General features: G+C 44.9%; 1 protein-coding gene across 6 annotated transcripts in view; it reads right to left on the reverse strand.

The window, feature by feature from the left end:
* Positions 1–520: 520 nt before the first annotated feature.
* FOXO6 (forkhead box O6) overlaps positions 521–15,866 on the reverse strand; it is a 73,524-nt gene continuing 58,178 nt past the window's right edge. For 5 of the 6 annotated variants that reach the window (XM_069971609.1, XM_069971604.1, XM_069971605.1 and 2 more), the window contains one exon: positions 3,545–5,319. In XM_069971609.1, coding sequence (XP_069827710.1) covers positions 3,940–5,319 — 1,380 coding nt within the window. In that variant the 3' untranslated portion in view covers positions 3,545–3,939. Of the gene's footprint in view, positions 784–3,544; positions 5,320–15,866 lie in introns of those variants that run through there. The other variant, XM_069971603.1, reaches the window with a different exon arrangement.

Consider the following 15,866-nt stretch of genomic DNA (forward strand, 5'->3'; position numbering starts at 1 on the left):
GGGAGAGCTTCAAACTGCTTTTTCATGATAAAAATGCATTTTTCGGCTAATAACCCAATTACAAAGTTTTTTTTAAAAATCGCCTGTACTATTGAGTATTGCAAAAAAAATTTAAACGACAGTGACACTTTAAGGTGATAAATGGTCTGGAGTTAATTTTTGGGGGGTGAATTTGTATTTGGTAGCTGTTTAAGGGAACGCTCAATATTTGGTCAATGAAAGTAAAGAAGGTCATGAACAGTCTGAAAAAATTCAGAGTAAAAGCAAACACTTTAGGTGTTGGCAACCCAACCTCCACCCCCCATAAATAAAAACACTTGGTTCATATTGGTCTTGTTTTAGACCCACTGCGGTGGTGTGCAAAGGACAAACTATGAGAAATGTCTCCCTGTCCAAATACTTGTAGACTTAACCATACGTTGGTTGAGTGTAGGTAAAATAACCCATTGGATATAGCACCATAACAAAAAGGGACGTGCAAATGTATTGAATGAAAATGCCCTTTTACCGCCATTCCAACTGCAGGCGCTCCCATCTCCCTTGTTTGTGCTCGGTGGCAGAATAAAGTAGCGGTTTCAGTAAATTCCTTGTTTTAATAGAAGGGAAGAGAAGGCTGTTAATAATTAGCAGTTCACATCAAACGACTCATTTAGTGCTGCTGAGTGCTGCTCCGAAGTGCAGTCATTCCTAATGTCTTCTGTTCATCGTGCCATCACTTTTCCACTCAACAGTTTATTTTCATACAGGAAAAAAGGGATATTATACGGGGCCGGTTCCAGACAGCTGTAATGAGACAACATTTTGGTGTCCAGATTATGGCCGTAAGACCTTAAGCAGTTTGTTGGTGATATCAATTTGGTCCGACAGAACTACGGGAGATCTGAATGATAATATCATGTAATATTTTAATAATGTAATATGGAGGCTAAAATGAGGCCGGATTACAGCCATCGAAAACTGGTTTAATTACAGTCAAAATATTCATGTAATAACTTCAATAAATATAATATGTGAAATGGACCAATTGGATAAAGCAACACACGGCCACGACCACACAACCTCTCTTTTTGGCCATTTGAGATGTTTTTTTTGTTTGTTTTTTTTTGAACGGCTGTCATTTTGCAAGTAACGGCCGTTATTTTAAAACAACAGGCATGATTTGTAGAATAACGACCGTTATTTTGAAATAACAGACAAAAAAAAAAAACGGCCAAAAAAACCTCATAGTTTTGTACAGGTTCATATGATTTTTTAAAAACTTTATTAGGCCATGTTCACGCGGCGTAAAACACCGGCCAGCCAATTCACCATAGCCGACAGTGAAGCGTGCGGCCAGGGCCAATAAATAGCGGCCGGACAAAAATGACATGTCAGTTTTCGTGTAGCCTCTTGGGATCCCGGCCGGAGCGTATATTATGTGTATACGCTCCAGCTGGGATTCCCTCAGCCTGCAGGGCACGTTAGTTTTAAATTAATGACGGCCATTGTTGAGAAACGGCAACAACGGCCGTGATTAATTCAAAACTTACGTTGTGTGAACATAGCCTTATGTTGATTAAACCAAGTTTGTCCTTTTTAAGGTATTTTTGATGCAATGAGTTTTTTTTCCATAAAAATTACTAGGAAATATATTTTTGTTATTCAACAAAATAATCACACATAAACATACTCTCAAAAGACAAATTCAGCTCTACTTCATATGATCAAAAAGGTGGCAACCGTCCAGCTTTTACAAGTTCTACCAATCCTCTGATAACAGATTTTATGAAGGCTTGATATGAATAAGGAAGATTTTTTTGTTTTTACAAATCAAATCTTGTTACATACTTGCTATTTCTCTACTTCAATATTCCTTCAATCTAGTCTTTAATGAACTCAAACAGGTTGTGTTTTGAAGGGTTCCTATGAAGGGAACAGCTATGGCAATTACTGATCTAATGAACATAAATAAAGTCTGTGCAATAATGAATCCTCAAAACCTGACCTGTTAGGGTTCCTTAAAGGGAATCTGTCAGCTACAATTCACCTTCCAAACTGCTGACACTGTTGGATAGCTATTAGGTCAAGGACAAACATGGTACCTTTCATAAATCCATCTGTGCTTGCAGAAAAAATGTAGAAAAAATGCTGTTATACCCTCCCGATTTAATGGCTTCTTATGGAGCTGTGTCATGGAGGGGCAGGGGTTTCCTCCCACTAGGGACAGGCCGGTGGCACCGGCATTACCGTGCCAGTGCAGGTCTATTGATGTATAAATCTTTAAAGGGGTAGTGCAGCGCTAAACAATTATTCATAAAATAACACACATTACAAAGTTATACAACTTTGTAATGTGTGTTATGTATGTGAATGGCCCCCTTCCCATGCTAAACCCGGAAGTGTGGTGCATTATACTCACCACATCTCGTGTCGACCCCTGTCCGCCATCTTGGGACAATGACGTAGTCTTCGGGAGGCCGGGCCAAACCGCTCCACCCTTTCCTCATGCCGGCCCCCCTCTGCTGCGTCATAACTGTTCTCAGCCGCGATTGGCTGAGCACAGTTATGCTCAGTCAATCGCGGCTGAGCTACTGATGACGTGGCAGAGGGGGGCCGGCATGAGGGATGGATGCAGCGGTTAGGCCCGGCCTCCCGAAGACTACGTCATTGTCCCAAGATGGCTGACGGGGGTCGACACGAGATGCGGTGAGTATAATGCACCACACTTCCGGGTCTAGCGTGGGTAAGGGAGAAACACGGAGAAGGGGGCCATTCACATACATAACACACATTACAAAGTTGTAATTGTTTAGCGCCGCACTACCCCTTTACATGGGCCGTTTATTGTTGCTAGAAACCCTATTTTGGCTGATAATTATAATGATTATAATCGGCCTGTGTAAAGTGACAGCGATCAGCCAAGGAGTGGGAAGACACCCAATCTTTGGCTGATCACTTCTTTGGTGCGGGCTGTAAAATAATTAGCTACCGGCACATCTACCTGTATAAGTGTGCGGCCATTTCAATATACTGCTAACGGACGCACAAACGATACAGTGATTGTTTGTGCGGCTCGGCCGCCCAATTGATCTTGCCTTCTTAAGGCAATGCAAACAAACTTGCACAACCCCCCATCAGCATTCTAGCTTGTGACGGATCAGGAGTTTGCGGTATTCCTGTGGAAGTACAGATGGATATATGAAAGGTACCATGTGTCTCCTTGACCTAACAGCTACCTGCAGCTACAGTAAATAAAGCGCATTGTCATAGTTCATCATTTGCTGCCAGTTAATCTTTCCACCTTTTTGGGACTTGAGAACTAAGATTAGATAGGATGTAGAAGTAGTACCGTACATCTAGTGCTCAGAATGGCTTACACACCTTAAAGGGACCCAGATAATGTTCTCATCTGATACAAAATGAGATTAGTTAATGATGTGTCTTATACAAAGTGATATATCCGAATCTAAACTCTGCTGTTCTGACATTACAAAATAAATACACGGTAATGAATACGCTTAACATAGTGCACAGGAACTGAGATTCCTTTCTTCGGGATTTAAAAAAAAAAAAAAAAAAAAAAACACTTCACAACTTATCACCCGTAAAAAATGGACCTTTGCAGTGGGAACAAACTCTTCAGACTTCAAAAAAGGTCGAAACAAAGGCAACTTTTTCACAAACGTTTTTGTTTTGTGGGAGAACAAACTTTGGAACAAGACGTGTTTGGGCGTTAGACCTCGGTATTGTCAGAATTTTATCCCACAAAACAGCTCTAAAAACCTAACCATTTATTATTTCACCATCCAACAAAAAAACAAAAAAACAAAAAAAAGGTCCAAATAAACCAATATAATAATATATCAACCAAACATTTACTTATGGTCAGATAAATATTTGCCTGATTGCCTTAAGGAAAATGCATCTAACCTAAGATCGCAAACTGGCTTTCGATGCAATTTAACCTTGTACCCAGCTCTGATTTGCCGGCTGTGCCGTGGCAGCCATGTTGAACCCTCCTTGTGGCGGCAGAGCAGAGTCAAAGTTGAAGTCCATTTCGTCATTGTCCATGAAGTCATTGAGAATGATGGATTCCACGTCACATTCTAAAGTCCCATTGAACATATCTAAGTCTAAGTCTGTCGGGAATCTGTCCTGATTGTACACTTGAGGATGATGATGGTGATGGTGGTGGTGATGGTGATATGCACCTTGGTATGGCCCTTCTAACAGGCTTCCATGTCCACCCTGACTACTGAAGTACGGGTGATGTGGAACAGATGACAAGCTGCAGGATTCGGAATTGATCAGTCCACTTGAGCTAGCTAAGGCACTGTTGTTAACAGAGCAGTGATGATTGAGAGTGGGTGGGTGGTATAGGTTGTGGCTTTTTATTAGACTGGCAGAGTATGGCACTTGTCCTGAGTCACAATTGTTTAGGATGCCCGTGTTCTGCCTATGGTTACGCTGTGGCCCCAGCATGGTGGCTAAACCTGGATCGCTCTGTACAATCCCTTCCTTATGTCCATAGGACATGGCAGTGAGGAGATCCTGGAGGGATGAATTCCTGTAGGTACTGCCTGGAGAGAAAGCAGCTTGTTTGTTCTCTTGGATTGTTTGCATGGGTAACCGTCTCATCATTCCCATAGCTGGCTGACTATAAACAGTGCCGCAAAAAGCATTCGAGCTGTTGTTTAAAGTTGGGCACTTGGATGTGAAAGAGAATCCAGGGCTGCGTTGGCGTAGGGCGGCAGCCGAGCTCACACTGTAACCATCCTGTAGCTCATCCATTAAATGGTCGGACAGCCCCTCTCCCATACCTATATTACCACTTAGCTCTGCAAGCCGTGGCATTTCAACTGAACAACGGGCATTTGGAGACAGGGCGCTAGATGGGCTGGGGTACATGAGAGGGGAAGAGGGTGTCACCTCATCATCATCCAGGTCATCTGGCTCATCATTGCCCATAATGGGTGAAAGCCTTCCACTCATATTCCCTGCCACAGTGTTGGCTCTGTTGTGAAATTCAGCCCAAACATCGAAGTCATCACTGGCGTGGGAAGATGGACTTTCGGACCACTTTGCTTGTTGAGAAGAAGGGCTGCCTTCTACTGTTGGCTCTGGTGCCGTCTGCACCTGTTGCTGCTTCTTCTTTCCTGCTTTTCCCTTTATCCTTAAAAATTTCCCACTGGTGCTGTCCATAGAGGCTGCTCTCCTCCGTGGAGTCTTCCCCGTCTTTCCACCTTCTGGGTTTAGCATCCACCAAGAGCTCTTTCCCGTTCCTTCATTTTGAACACGGATAAAGCGCGTGTGCAGGGAGAGATTATGTCTGATGGAATTCTAAAAAGAAGAAGAAAAAGATGCTTAGGTGAAGTGCAAACTCATTCTTTATCAGGTATAGTACCCTCCATTAGTAACCAGTAAAACCAATCTACTATATGATGAACATGGTCGGCAACATGCTCTAACTCCAACATCACATAATAAGAAAAAAAAAGCATACTAGAAAAGTGTGGCATTGCCACTTCTATACATATTAAAGTATGACTATACATTGTTTCAGGTAAAGTGAATCTGTACCACCGGACAGCCTACCAAACTACAGATGTCCTCATCAAGACATGTCCGCTTCTTTTTAGCACACTTCTGGGCTGGATTAGGGCGTCCCAAAAAAGAAGGCTACGTTCTTTTAAGGCAAAAAACATCTTTATGAGGGTATTCATAGAATAAAAATATGCTGTCAGGGTGAGGAGGAAATAGAAAAAAAAGATACTTACCTAGCTTCAGCCCCTTGCTGTTGCCTCTGTCTAGTACCGCAATCTTATTCCTGCTTCCAACACAAGTGCCTTACTGGCCAAGATGGGACACTGCTGTGGCTGAGGAGGCAGAGCCTACTCCCAAGAGCTCATCTCAGAAGCAGAAAGAAGAGAGAAGTTCAGGGAACCGGATAGGGGCCAACAGAAGTTAGTAGGGAGCAGCAGGGGACAGTGGCTAGGTAAGTATTGTTTTCTTTTCTTTTGCTACTATTATCTCCATTATTATTGCATTATCATTTCTATTGTCTATTGCCATAAAGCATATCCGTTCTATGCTTTATTGCCCTTTTTTTTATGGCTACTCCGGGTATTAAGGCTGCTTAAGGCTTTGTGCTTATAGCACAACACCTAGAGGTGAGCGCACACCTTATTTGATGCATAACTGCATTAGTGTATCAGGTTAGTTGCACACAGAATGCCAGCTTTGGTTCTTTTTTTTCTCTACTAATATATTATACTTTAATATAAAACACAATATTATTTGATATGTTATGTCAACCATACATAAAAATAAAGCATTTGGCTAATATAACAAATAGATATGGACAAGGGTCTCAACAGCTGCCTGTCAGTCACCTACTTTCTGCCTGTTGAAATTGACCATTCGGTCCTGAAAAACTAGTGAACATGTGAATGTAGCCTATAAGGGGCATTCATAATTTTTATGAATACAGTCCATGCAGGGAACATGTGCTGCGGACCAGGTTCAAGGACCTCCCGGCATCATGTATCATTATGATGTTAAAATCTTTGCGGCACTGTACTGCCAAAGTCATGGGGAACATTTAAGCTGTTTTGGAGCTCCTGGCATCATAATGATATATGATGCCGGGATCTCCTTGAATCTGTCCATGGATCGTATTTACGAAACATGTGAACGCATTTTACAGACCAGCATTGAGCTAGTGATCTGTATTTATTCTTGATAATGTTTGCGCAGCTGTATCTGAAAAACCTTGAACTAAAGGCGAATGTACCACCGGTGCATTGTTTTTTACATAGACTGGCACGGGGATGCCGGTGCCATGGTCCTTCTTTTGAACTGCTGCCTGGAGCCGGGTTACAGAGGAAAGGGGGTTTCGTCCCATTGAGGGCCAGCTAGCCCGCCTCCAGTGTTTCATGGTGGGCGGTGCTTGGGAATAGACTGGCGATGTGGGTGGGAACCAGACAGCAATTTAAAATAAGGGCCGCGGCATCGGCATCCCCACGCTGGTCTGTTCATGTAAAAAGCAAAAAAGCGATGTACCGATTGTACATGCCTGCTTATACCCTATGGAAGCCATAGTTGATTTAATGTGTAAACTCTAAAGCAGAAGCAGCGTTCCCCTTTAGCAGGCCACATCTTTTATCATGAGTAGAAGAAAGTTTTGCAGCGACAGGAGGCTGTGATCCAGAGATAATTACTCGCTAATGAGCGGATTCGGTTAGATTAGCAGGACCTGCGTCCTACACTGGGACAATGTGCGCAGGCAGAGCATGTGGCTTGTGACTAAATGACATCTCAGATCTACAGATTTGGATTCAAAACTAACAATATTATTTAAAAAGATGCAAATTCCAGTTCTAGGATTTTTAAAGAAGCTTTGACAAAAAGCGTCTGGTTTTCCTACAGCAACCAATCACAGCTCGGCTTTCATTTCTCAAATCGCTCTGGTTAAATAAAACCGTAACTGTGATTGCTTGCTAAATGAAAACTGATTATTATTATTTTTTTTTATTTATTTAAAATCTCGGACAGATTGATAAATCTGGGCTAATCTGTCGGGAAAAAAAAAACTACGAACATTCAATGACAAACTAACAAAGTATGGACTAAAAATATGAGATATTTTAGGCTATTGATTCAATATCATATCTTGTTCTTCAAAGATGGTAACAAAACCAAGACAACGTACTCATATAATAAAATACTTCAATCAGTTGCTCTTCACTCCAACGGGTTTCACTGGGAGGGAGGATACCTCACAGATCATCAGGGAGCTACTCAGTATTATAGATTAGATACACTATGTAGGAATCTAGATCTCACAAGCCCACATTTGCCAACAAACATGCCAGCCTCAGCTAATAGTACAATATATAGTAATCAATGGCAAAATGGAAGCCCGTACGGGGCCGCAAATAACTGACATGTCAGTTTTCTGCTGCTGCAATTCAATGAATTGCGGCGGTAGGAAACCCTGTCAGTTTACACAATGAAGCGAGCGGCTTCGGCCGCTTGCTTCATCATGTGCTCTGGGAGGTTCTGATGCGGGCGCGCGCTTATGCGCCCGCATCAGAACCCTGCGGCCAAAAGATCATACGGCTGGTACTGCAGTACCGGCCGGGATGATCCGTGCAGAGACCGTCCGTTCCGTGACCCGCCCGGTTGTTACGGCCGCGGCGGCGTCCCGCGTTCCGGGCCGCCGCCGCGACCGCTACCTGCCCTATGCAGCAGCCGGTGTCCATAGTCGGGGACCCGGCGCTGCTGTCACCTCGGCCCCGGGGGGCGCCTCACCTCTCCACGCTCCTGTCTCCCGCTGTGCCGGCCGGCGCGCGCGTCCCCGCCTCCTAAGGGCGCGCGCGCGCCGGCTGTCTCAGATTTAAAGGGGCAGTGCGCTCCTAATTGGTAGTTGCACCCAATCACTCCCCTATAAATCCCAGCATGCCCTGTCCTTAGTGTTGGAGCCTCTACATGCTTCCCATAGCGTTTGGCCCAGCCCCTGTTGTTCCTGAGTCCTATCTGTTACCTGGTCCCAGTCCCTGTTCCTGAGTCCTATCCGTTACCCGGTCCCCAGTCCCTGTTCCTGGTTCCTGTTTCCCAGTCACTCCATCTGTTCCTGCGTTCAGCCTGTCACGTGCGCTCTCACCTGCAGACCTTTGCCAGTGCCATCTCCTGCCTACTGCTCCTGCCACGCCTCGCCTGCCGTCACCAGCAACCAAGCCAGGGGTAGCGACCTGGGGGTCGCCTGCCGCAGCAAGTCCATCCCGCCTTGCGGCGGGCTCTGGTGAAAACCAGCGGCCCCTTAGACTCCGCTCCCTGGTGAGGTTTGTGCCATCGCTGGTGCCGGTCCAGTGGATCCACTACTCCAGGCGTTACAGTAGGCTCCAACCATGGATCCCGGCGAGGTGCCAGATCTCCGTGACGTCGCCAGAGTGGTCGCGCAACAGGCTCAACAAATCCAGAAACAGTCACAGCAGATCCAGCAACTCACTGCCGCCTTACAGCAGCAGACTACTGCCCAGCGCACACCATCTCCTGACGCTGCTTCTTCACTCCGACTGGCCCTCCCAAGCAAGTACTCTGGGGACTCTAAGTTGTGCAGAGGATTCCTGACTCAGTGCACCATGCACATTGAACTTTTGAGTAGTCAGTTTTCCACCGAGCGCTCTAAAGTGGCTTTCATCATCAGCCTATTAGAGGGTAGAGCCCTGGCCTGGGCCACGCCACTGTGGGACCGTGATGATCCAGTTGCTGCCAATCTCCGGGCCTTCCTATTTGAGTTTCGCTCCGTCTTTGAGGAACCTGCCCGTGCTTCTTCAGCCGAGACTGCTCTCCTCAATCTCTCTCAAGGCAGCTCCTCTGTTGGTGACTACGCCATCCAGTTCCGCACCCTGGCAGCCGAATTGGACTGGAACGAGGCCGCCCTATTGGCCACCTTCAAGAAGGGCCTGTCTAGTCGTGTGAGAGACGTGCTCGCTGCCCGAGACCTGCCTACCTCCCTGAACGAACTCATTCTACTGGCCACCCGAGTTGATACTCGTTTTTCGGAGAGGGAGGAGGAGGTTCGGCATGAACATTTACTAACCCGTTCCCGTCGCCATCCCCAGCTGGCGCCAGTTTTCCAGAATCCTGACCTTTCGATGTCCCAACCCTCTCCTGAGATTCCTATGCAGGTGGAACGGGCTCACCTGACGCCTGATGAAAGAATCCGGCGCCTGGAGCAGAATCTCTGTCTCTATTGCGGTGGTTCCGATCACTTCCGGCTGGGATGTCCCCTACGTCCCCAAACATCCGGAAAATGCTCGCACCTAGGTCCGGTGGGACAGGTGTCCCTAGGTGTGAATGCCACCATTCCAAGTCTGTCTATGCCAGTTTCCATCCGGACTCCCTCAGGACAAAATCATCAGACTACTGCCTTCCTCGATTCTGGGTCAGCAGGCAGTTTTATTGCGGCAACATTGGTCCAAAGATGGCGGCTACCCGTGACCCGACTAGCCAGGCCCCTGACTATCTCCTCGGTCACAGGCGAAATTCTTACCGACCGTGTGTACTACCAGACCGCATCTTTAGTCCTCCAGGTGGGTCCTTCACATCAAGAAGAGATATCCTTCTACGTCCTGCCCCATTCTTCCCCCGCGGTCCTCCTGGGACTCCCGTGGCTACAAAAACATGCCCCTCAGCTGGACTGGAGAACCGGGGAGATTCTCAGTTGGGGTCAGGACTGTTCCCACCAGTGTCTCAAGTCACCTCAGACCAAGTGTATTATGTCATTTCCTGTCCCGGCCAAGCCTCTATCCGGCCTACCGGCAGAAGACCAAGACTCGGCGGATGCCTTCTCTGCCGAGGTGTACCCTCTCCCCGTACCCAAGACTAAGGTCGTATCCTCTCACCACCGGAAGAACTTACAGAAGGTCCCTTGCCACGTTATACCGCCTGATCGCCTAGTACCAGTCGTCACCTCCACTCTTCAGAGAGTACCCCCCGGAAAGACTCATGTTCACCCTGCGCTTCGAAGAGGTATTTTGAACTGGGGACATTCCTCGTTGGAGGCCGGGCACCCGGGAGTCCGTAAGACCGGCCAACGGATCTCTCGCCACTACTGGTGGCCCAGCCTATCCCAAGATGTCAAAGACTTTGTGGCTTCCTGTGCCATTTGCAGGCAAGAAAGAGGGGGAGGCCAAAGGGGGGGGGTACTGTTACGGCCGCGGCGGCGTCCCGCGTTCCGGGCCGCCGCCGCGACCGCTACCTGCCCTATGCAGCAGCCGGTGTCCATAGTCGGGGACCCGGCGCTGCTGTCACCTCGGCCCCGGGGGGCGCCTCACCTCTCCACGCTCCTGTCTCCCGCTGTGCCGGCCGGCGCGCGCGTCCCCGCCTCCTAAGGGCGCGCGCGCGCCGGCTGTCTCAGATTTAAAGGGGCAGTGCGCTCCTAATTGGTAGTTGCACCCAATCACTCCCCTATAAATCCCAGCATGCCCTGTCCTTAGTGTTGGAGCCTCTACATGCTTCCCATAGCGTTTGGCCCAGCCCCTGTTGTTCCTGAGTCCTATCTGTTACCTGGTCCCAGTCCCTGTTCCTGAGTCCTATCCGTTACCCGGTCCCCAGTCCCTGTTCCTGGTTCCTGTTTCCCAGTCACTCCATCTGTTCCTGCGTTCAGCCTGTCACGTGCGCTCTCACCTGCAGACCTTTGCCAGTGCCATCTCCTGCCTACTGCTCCTGCCACGCCTCGCCTGCCGTCACCAGCAACCAAGCCAGGGGTAGCGACCTGGGGGTCGCCTGCCGCAGCAAGTCCATCCCGCCTTGCGGCGGGCTCTGGTGAAAACCAGCGGCCCCTTAGACTCCGCTCCCTGGTGAGGTTTGTGCCATCGCTGGTGCCGGTCCAGTGGATCCACTACTCCAGGCGTTACACCGGTCTCTCACGTTGTGTGAACATGGCCTTAAAGTGGAACTGTGGCAAAAAAATTATAATAATTTCACATCAACTGGTGTCAGAAAGTTATACAAATTTGTAAATTACTTCCATAAAAAAGTACTTACCAGCTGCTGTATGTCCTGCATGAAGTGGTGTATTCTTTTTAGTCTGACACAGTGCTGTCAGCTGCTACCTCTGTCCATGTCAGGAAATGTCCAGAGCAGTAGTAAATCCCCCCATAGAAGTTCCTGACATGGACAGAGGTGGCAGCAGAGAGCACTGTGTCAGATTGAAAAGAATAATGCACTTCCTGCAGGACATACAGCAGCTGAAAAGTACTGGAAGACTTGAGATTTTTAAATAGAAGTAAATTACAAATCCGTATAACTTTCTAACACCAGTTGGTTTTTATCTCGTGCCCCCCCCCCCCCCCCCATATTCCTGCAGTTATAACTTTTGTATTCGTTTTTGGCACGTCATACATACAATTTCTTAGCTTTGCTGTGTGAGGTCTTTTTTGAATAAGTCCTTATGATTATACTTAATATATAAATACTTTATTGGTAGCTGACATTTTTCCTTGTGTTTATTGTATTCTTTGCCATGTACGTTTTTTTTTCCAGGTTATTATTCCATAGTTGAATGAATAGACGGACACCATGTCCAGAGGCACAGATCGCCTTTCATATATGACGTACCAAAAAGGGGTTATAGATATAATTTATGTAAAATCTAGTATTTTTTGTTACTTTAGTTCTGAAGACCTAGTAAAATAAGATCCCACAGTAATACGGTGGTGTTCACAGCTTTTTGTGTATTTGGTGTATGTGTATTCCCTCCCAGTACTATTCTCTGTGTATTTCCCATCCCCCACATCCCCGTGCCCAGTGTGTCTCTCTTGTCACATCGCTAAGACACGCTACAGGCTGCGTTATACAGTGAATTTAGGAGCGAGTAGCTATGAATATTAAATGTTCTGCCTCTCTCCCCCTGAATCTTATATATTAGCAGATTATTAGATATATTGAAATAAACTGCAGATTTTTTTTTCATTGCAAATAGCTGCAATGAGTTATATTATAAAAGGAATAATATATATATATATATATATATATATATATATATATATATATTTATATATATATATATAATTAAGGCATATAATGACTCGTTATGCTCACACACCCTAAAAATTCATAAAATAGCGACCGTATTGGATGGCCGTCATTTAATGGCAAATAACGGCGGTTATTCGTACAATTTTTAAAAAATAATTATTGCCATTATATTTGCCATGAAATGATGGCCGTCCAATAAAAACGCCCATTTTATTATGAATTTTGACGGTGTGTTAACATAGGCTGAGGCTGCACTATTACCCCAGCTTAAGGCCCTATGCCACGGAACGATTATCGTTCATAAACTCGTTAACGATCACTAAACGATTTTTTTTAGCGAACGATAACACACAACGTGAACCATATATGTAGTGTAACAATTATTTTGCGGTCGTTAAAAACTTTCGCCGGGGTGATCATGACCATACGACACACCTACTTTTTTTTAAACCTTTTTTACGAACGACTGAAAGATTTCTAATTTTACACATCGATTTTTTTTGACATGCTGAAAAACAATTTTAATTGACAATATAACGATTTTGCCTTTGTCGTTCGCTCGTTTACACCAATTCCACGAAGCGATTATCGTTAACGAGCGGTCGTTGGAGCGAGTTTATGAAAGATAATCGTTCCGTGGAATAGGGCCTTTAGAGAAGGGGGGAAGATAAGATGCATAATTTCGGGACACAACTTACTCCCCCAATTTTTTCCCTGTTCCATTCAAACTTTGTCCCCATTAAACGTAGATTTAAAGCTTTGGTCCTCTCAAAATTTACTGCGTTACTATACTCTCTAGATTACTTTACTTCTTTTGCACCTTGCCAGATCTACCATCCCTCTACCTCAAACAATTTCAGAGGGATATCCTCCTTATTGTGTAAAGTAAAAAGATCTGCAAAGTGGCTCAAAATGTACTATATGCACAAAAATTTAATGGAGATTTGGGTCTCCCCCATTTACTTAGAGAGGATGTACCATCTTTAGAGTCAATGGAGCCGCGTCATAGAGGGGAGGGAATTCCCTCCCACTGGGGGCGGGCCGGCCCGCCTCCAGTGCTTCAGCCCCAAGCCGCGGTTCAAAAAATGGACCACAGCACCGGCTTCCCCATGACGGCGCCGTTCTATCCGTGGGGCAGATTTAAGAGGATGTACCTAATTTAAAATATTTAAGTAAATGGGGGAGACCCAAACCTCCATTAAATTATTACTCCGAGGAAGAACCTCAGGATAAATAAACCTATAACAATGGGGGGGGAATATATGAAAACAAGAACTGACTAGTAACTAACTAAAGCTCAGCCTTCATTTCTTAATGGGCTCAGGTGGAATAAAACCTGAGCTCTGATTGGTTGCTGTTGCCCTCCAATATCCCTTAAAAATGAAGAAAACAAAGAATAGATAGTCGGAAACTATCAATGTTTATAACAGAGCCGTAGGAAATTAGTTGAATCAACTGGCACATACATATAGAAAACCCAAATGAAAACAAGCACTAACACCTAAACAAATGAAAAAAAAAAAAAAAAGGTTAAAGAGGCACTGCCCGAGTTTTTAAAAGAAATCAACAGGGTTGTGATCGCAAACAATATACTAAATTTTTTAAAAAGTTTTCTCTGTTTAAATCAATGTTACATATATGGCCACTAGATGTCTCCCTTCACTACGCATGTGTACAGCTACTGCATGTCCACATTCAGTAGCAGAGAATGCTGGGGATGCTCGCATTGTATGGTCAGCTCTCCTGTCACACAGCACCAAAACCTCTGTAACCACACAGCAACATTATACTGACTTTTTTTTTTTGTATTTTTGTATAACAAAGAGCATTGTCTCCTGGTAAGCTGCAGAGCTGATAATAGAATTACCAAGAGTTAATATAATTGCCCTCAGTTGATATACAACCTGCATGATAAACAGGTGTCTTTCCTTGTGTGAGCGGCAAAGGACGAGGACTTCCTGTGTTTGGTCTCTTTTTTGAATATCGAAAAGACCAAGTATTAGCACAGAGAGAGCATGGAGCACAGTTTGGCCGTATGTATAATGTGGATTTAAACATAGAAAAATAGAAAAATAAAGTGAGTATATTGCAAAACTGCTTGCCATTACAACCCCTGTTGATTTCTTAAAAAAATAAAATAAAATTGAAGTACGCCAAAGAGAAGTCACCATAGTGTGGATGAGTGGATAAAAGTGATATTCACTGATGAATCACCTATCTGCATTAGTGAAGCAGAAGATGCTAGAACATTATGTCTGGTGCTATTCTAATAAAACATGTAAAGATACCTGCAGAAAGCACAAGAAATCATACCTCCCCACTCAAGTATGATATGGGGTTTTCACGGACCAGAAGCGGCAGCAGCCGTTACCTCAAAGGTCATTGGACAAGTATACATAGAAATGTTAGATACTTTCTCATCTGAGTGGCAGAAAACAGCTTTAGGCTATGTTCACACACCGTCAAAATGACGGACGTTTTTATTGGATGGTCATCATTTAACAGCAAAAAACAGACATTCTTTCTAAACAACATCCGCTATTTATATAGTTTTAAAAATAACAGCTATTTGTTGTTATATAAGAGTAGCATAAACTAGTGATAGAAAAGCTGAACAGAATGATGTATCACTTACATTGTTCTGTGCAGCTGATCCAGAGATCTCCTCCTGAATAACATGGACAATAAGTAGTCCTCTCCATTATGTGCATGTGCTCAGTAGTCCTGGATATTCATGAGAAGCAGAAAACTCCGCCCACCAGCTGCTGATCGGCAGTTATGCATCTATGCTGTGTATAGGCAATCAACTGTGAATCTGAAGCTGAAGGGCGGGGGGAGGGGTGTGGCAAGAAACCTATTCTCCTGCATATTAGGAGAATGGCTGAACACAATGATGTAAGTAATACACCTAGTGACAAACTCCCTTTAAATGACTTCCATCCAATAAAAAAGGCTGGCATTTTGAAGGTGTGTGAACATAGCCTCAATGATGATGGAGTCTTTTTTCTGGATTAATGATCCTGCCACAGAGCAAAGCATGCTAAATATTCTTTCCAAAAAGACGTACAGTATATACTTAATGACATGGGCAGCAAACAGTCTGGATCTCAATTCAACTGAAAATTTATGGAGCAAATGTGAAAAAAAAAATTCCAATGACAATCTGTAAAGCCAATCTGTCAGTCGTTCCATGAGGATGTTGGCACCAGCCTACTGTAGAATATCTTTTTTCATGAGTGAATTTCATGCCGCAAACAATTCAGACCGAACACAATAGCCCAAGGAGGCGCAACAAATTTCTGAGATTTTGTCCATAATTTTTTTTTCTCAGCACTTAAAAT

The sequence above is a fragment of the Dendropsophus ebraccatus genome, chromosome 5, assembly GCF_027789765.1.
Source record: "Dendropsophus ebraccatus isolate aDenEbr1 chromosome 5, aDenEbr1.pat, whole genome shotgun sequence".
Taxonomy (NCBI): Eukaryota; Metazoa; Chordata; class Amphibia; order Anura; family Hylidae; genus Dendropsophus; species Dendropsophus ebraccatus.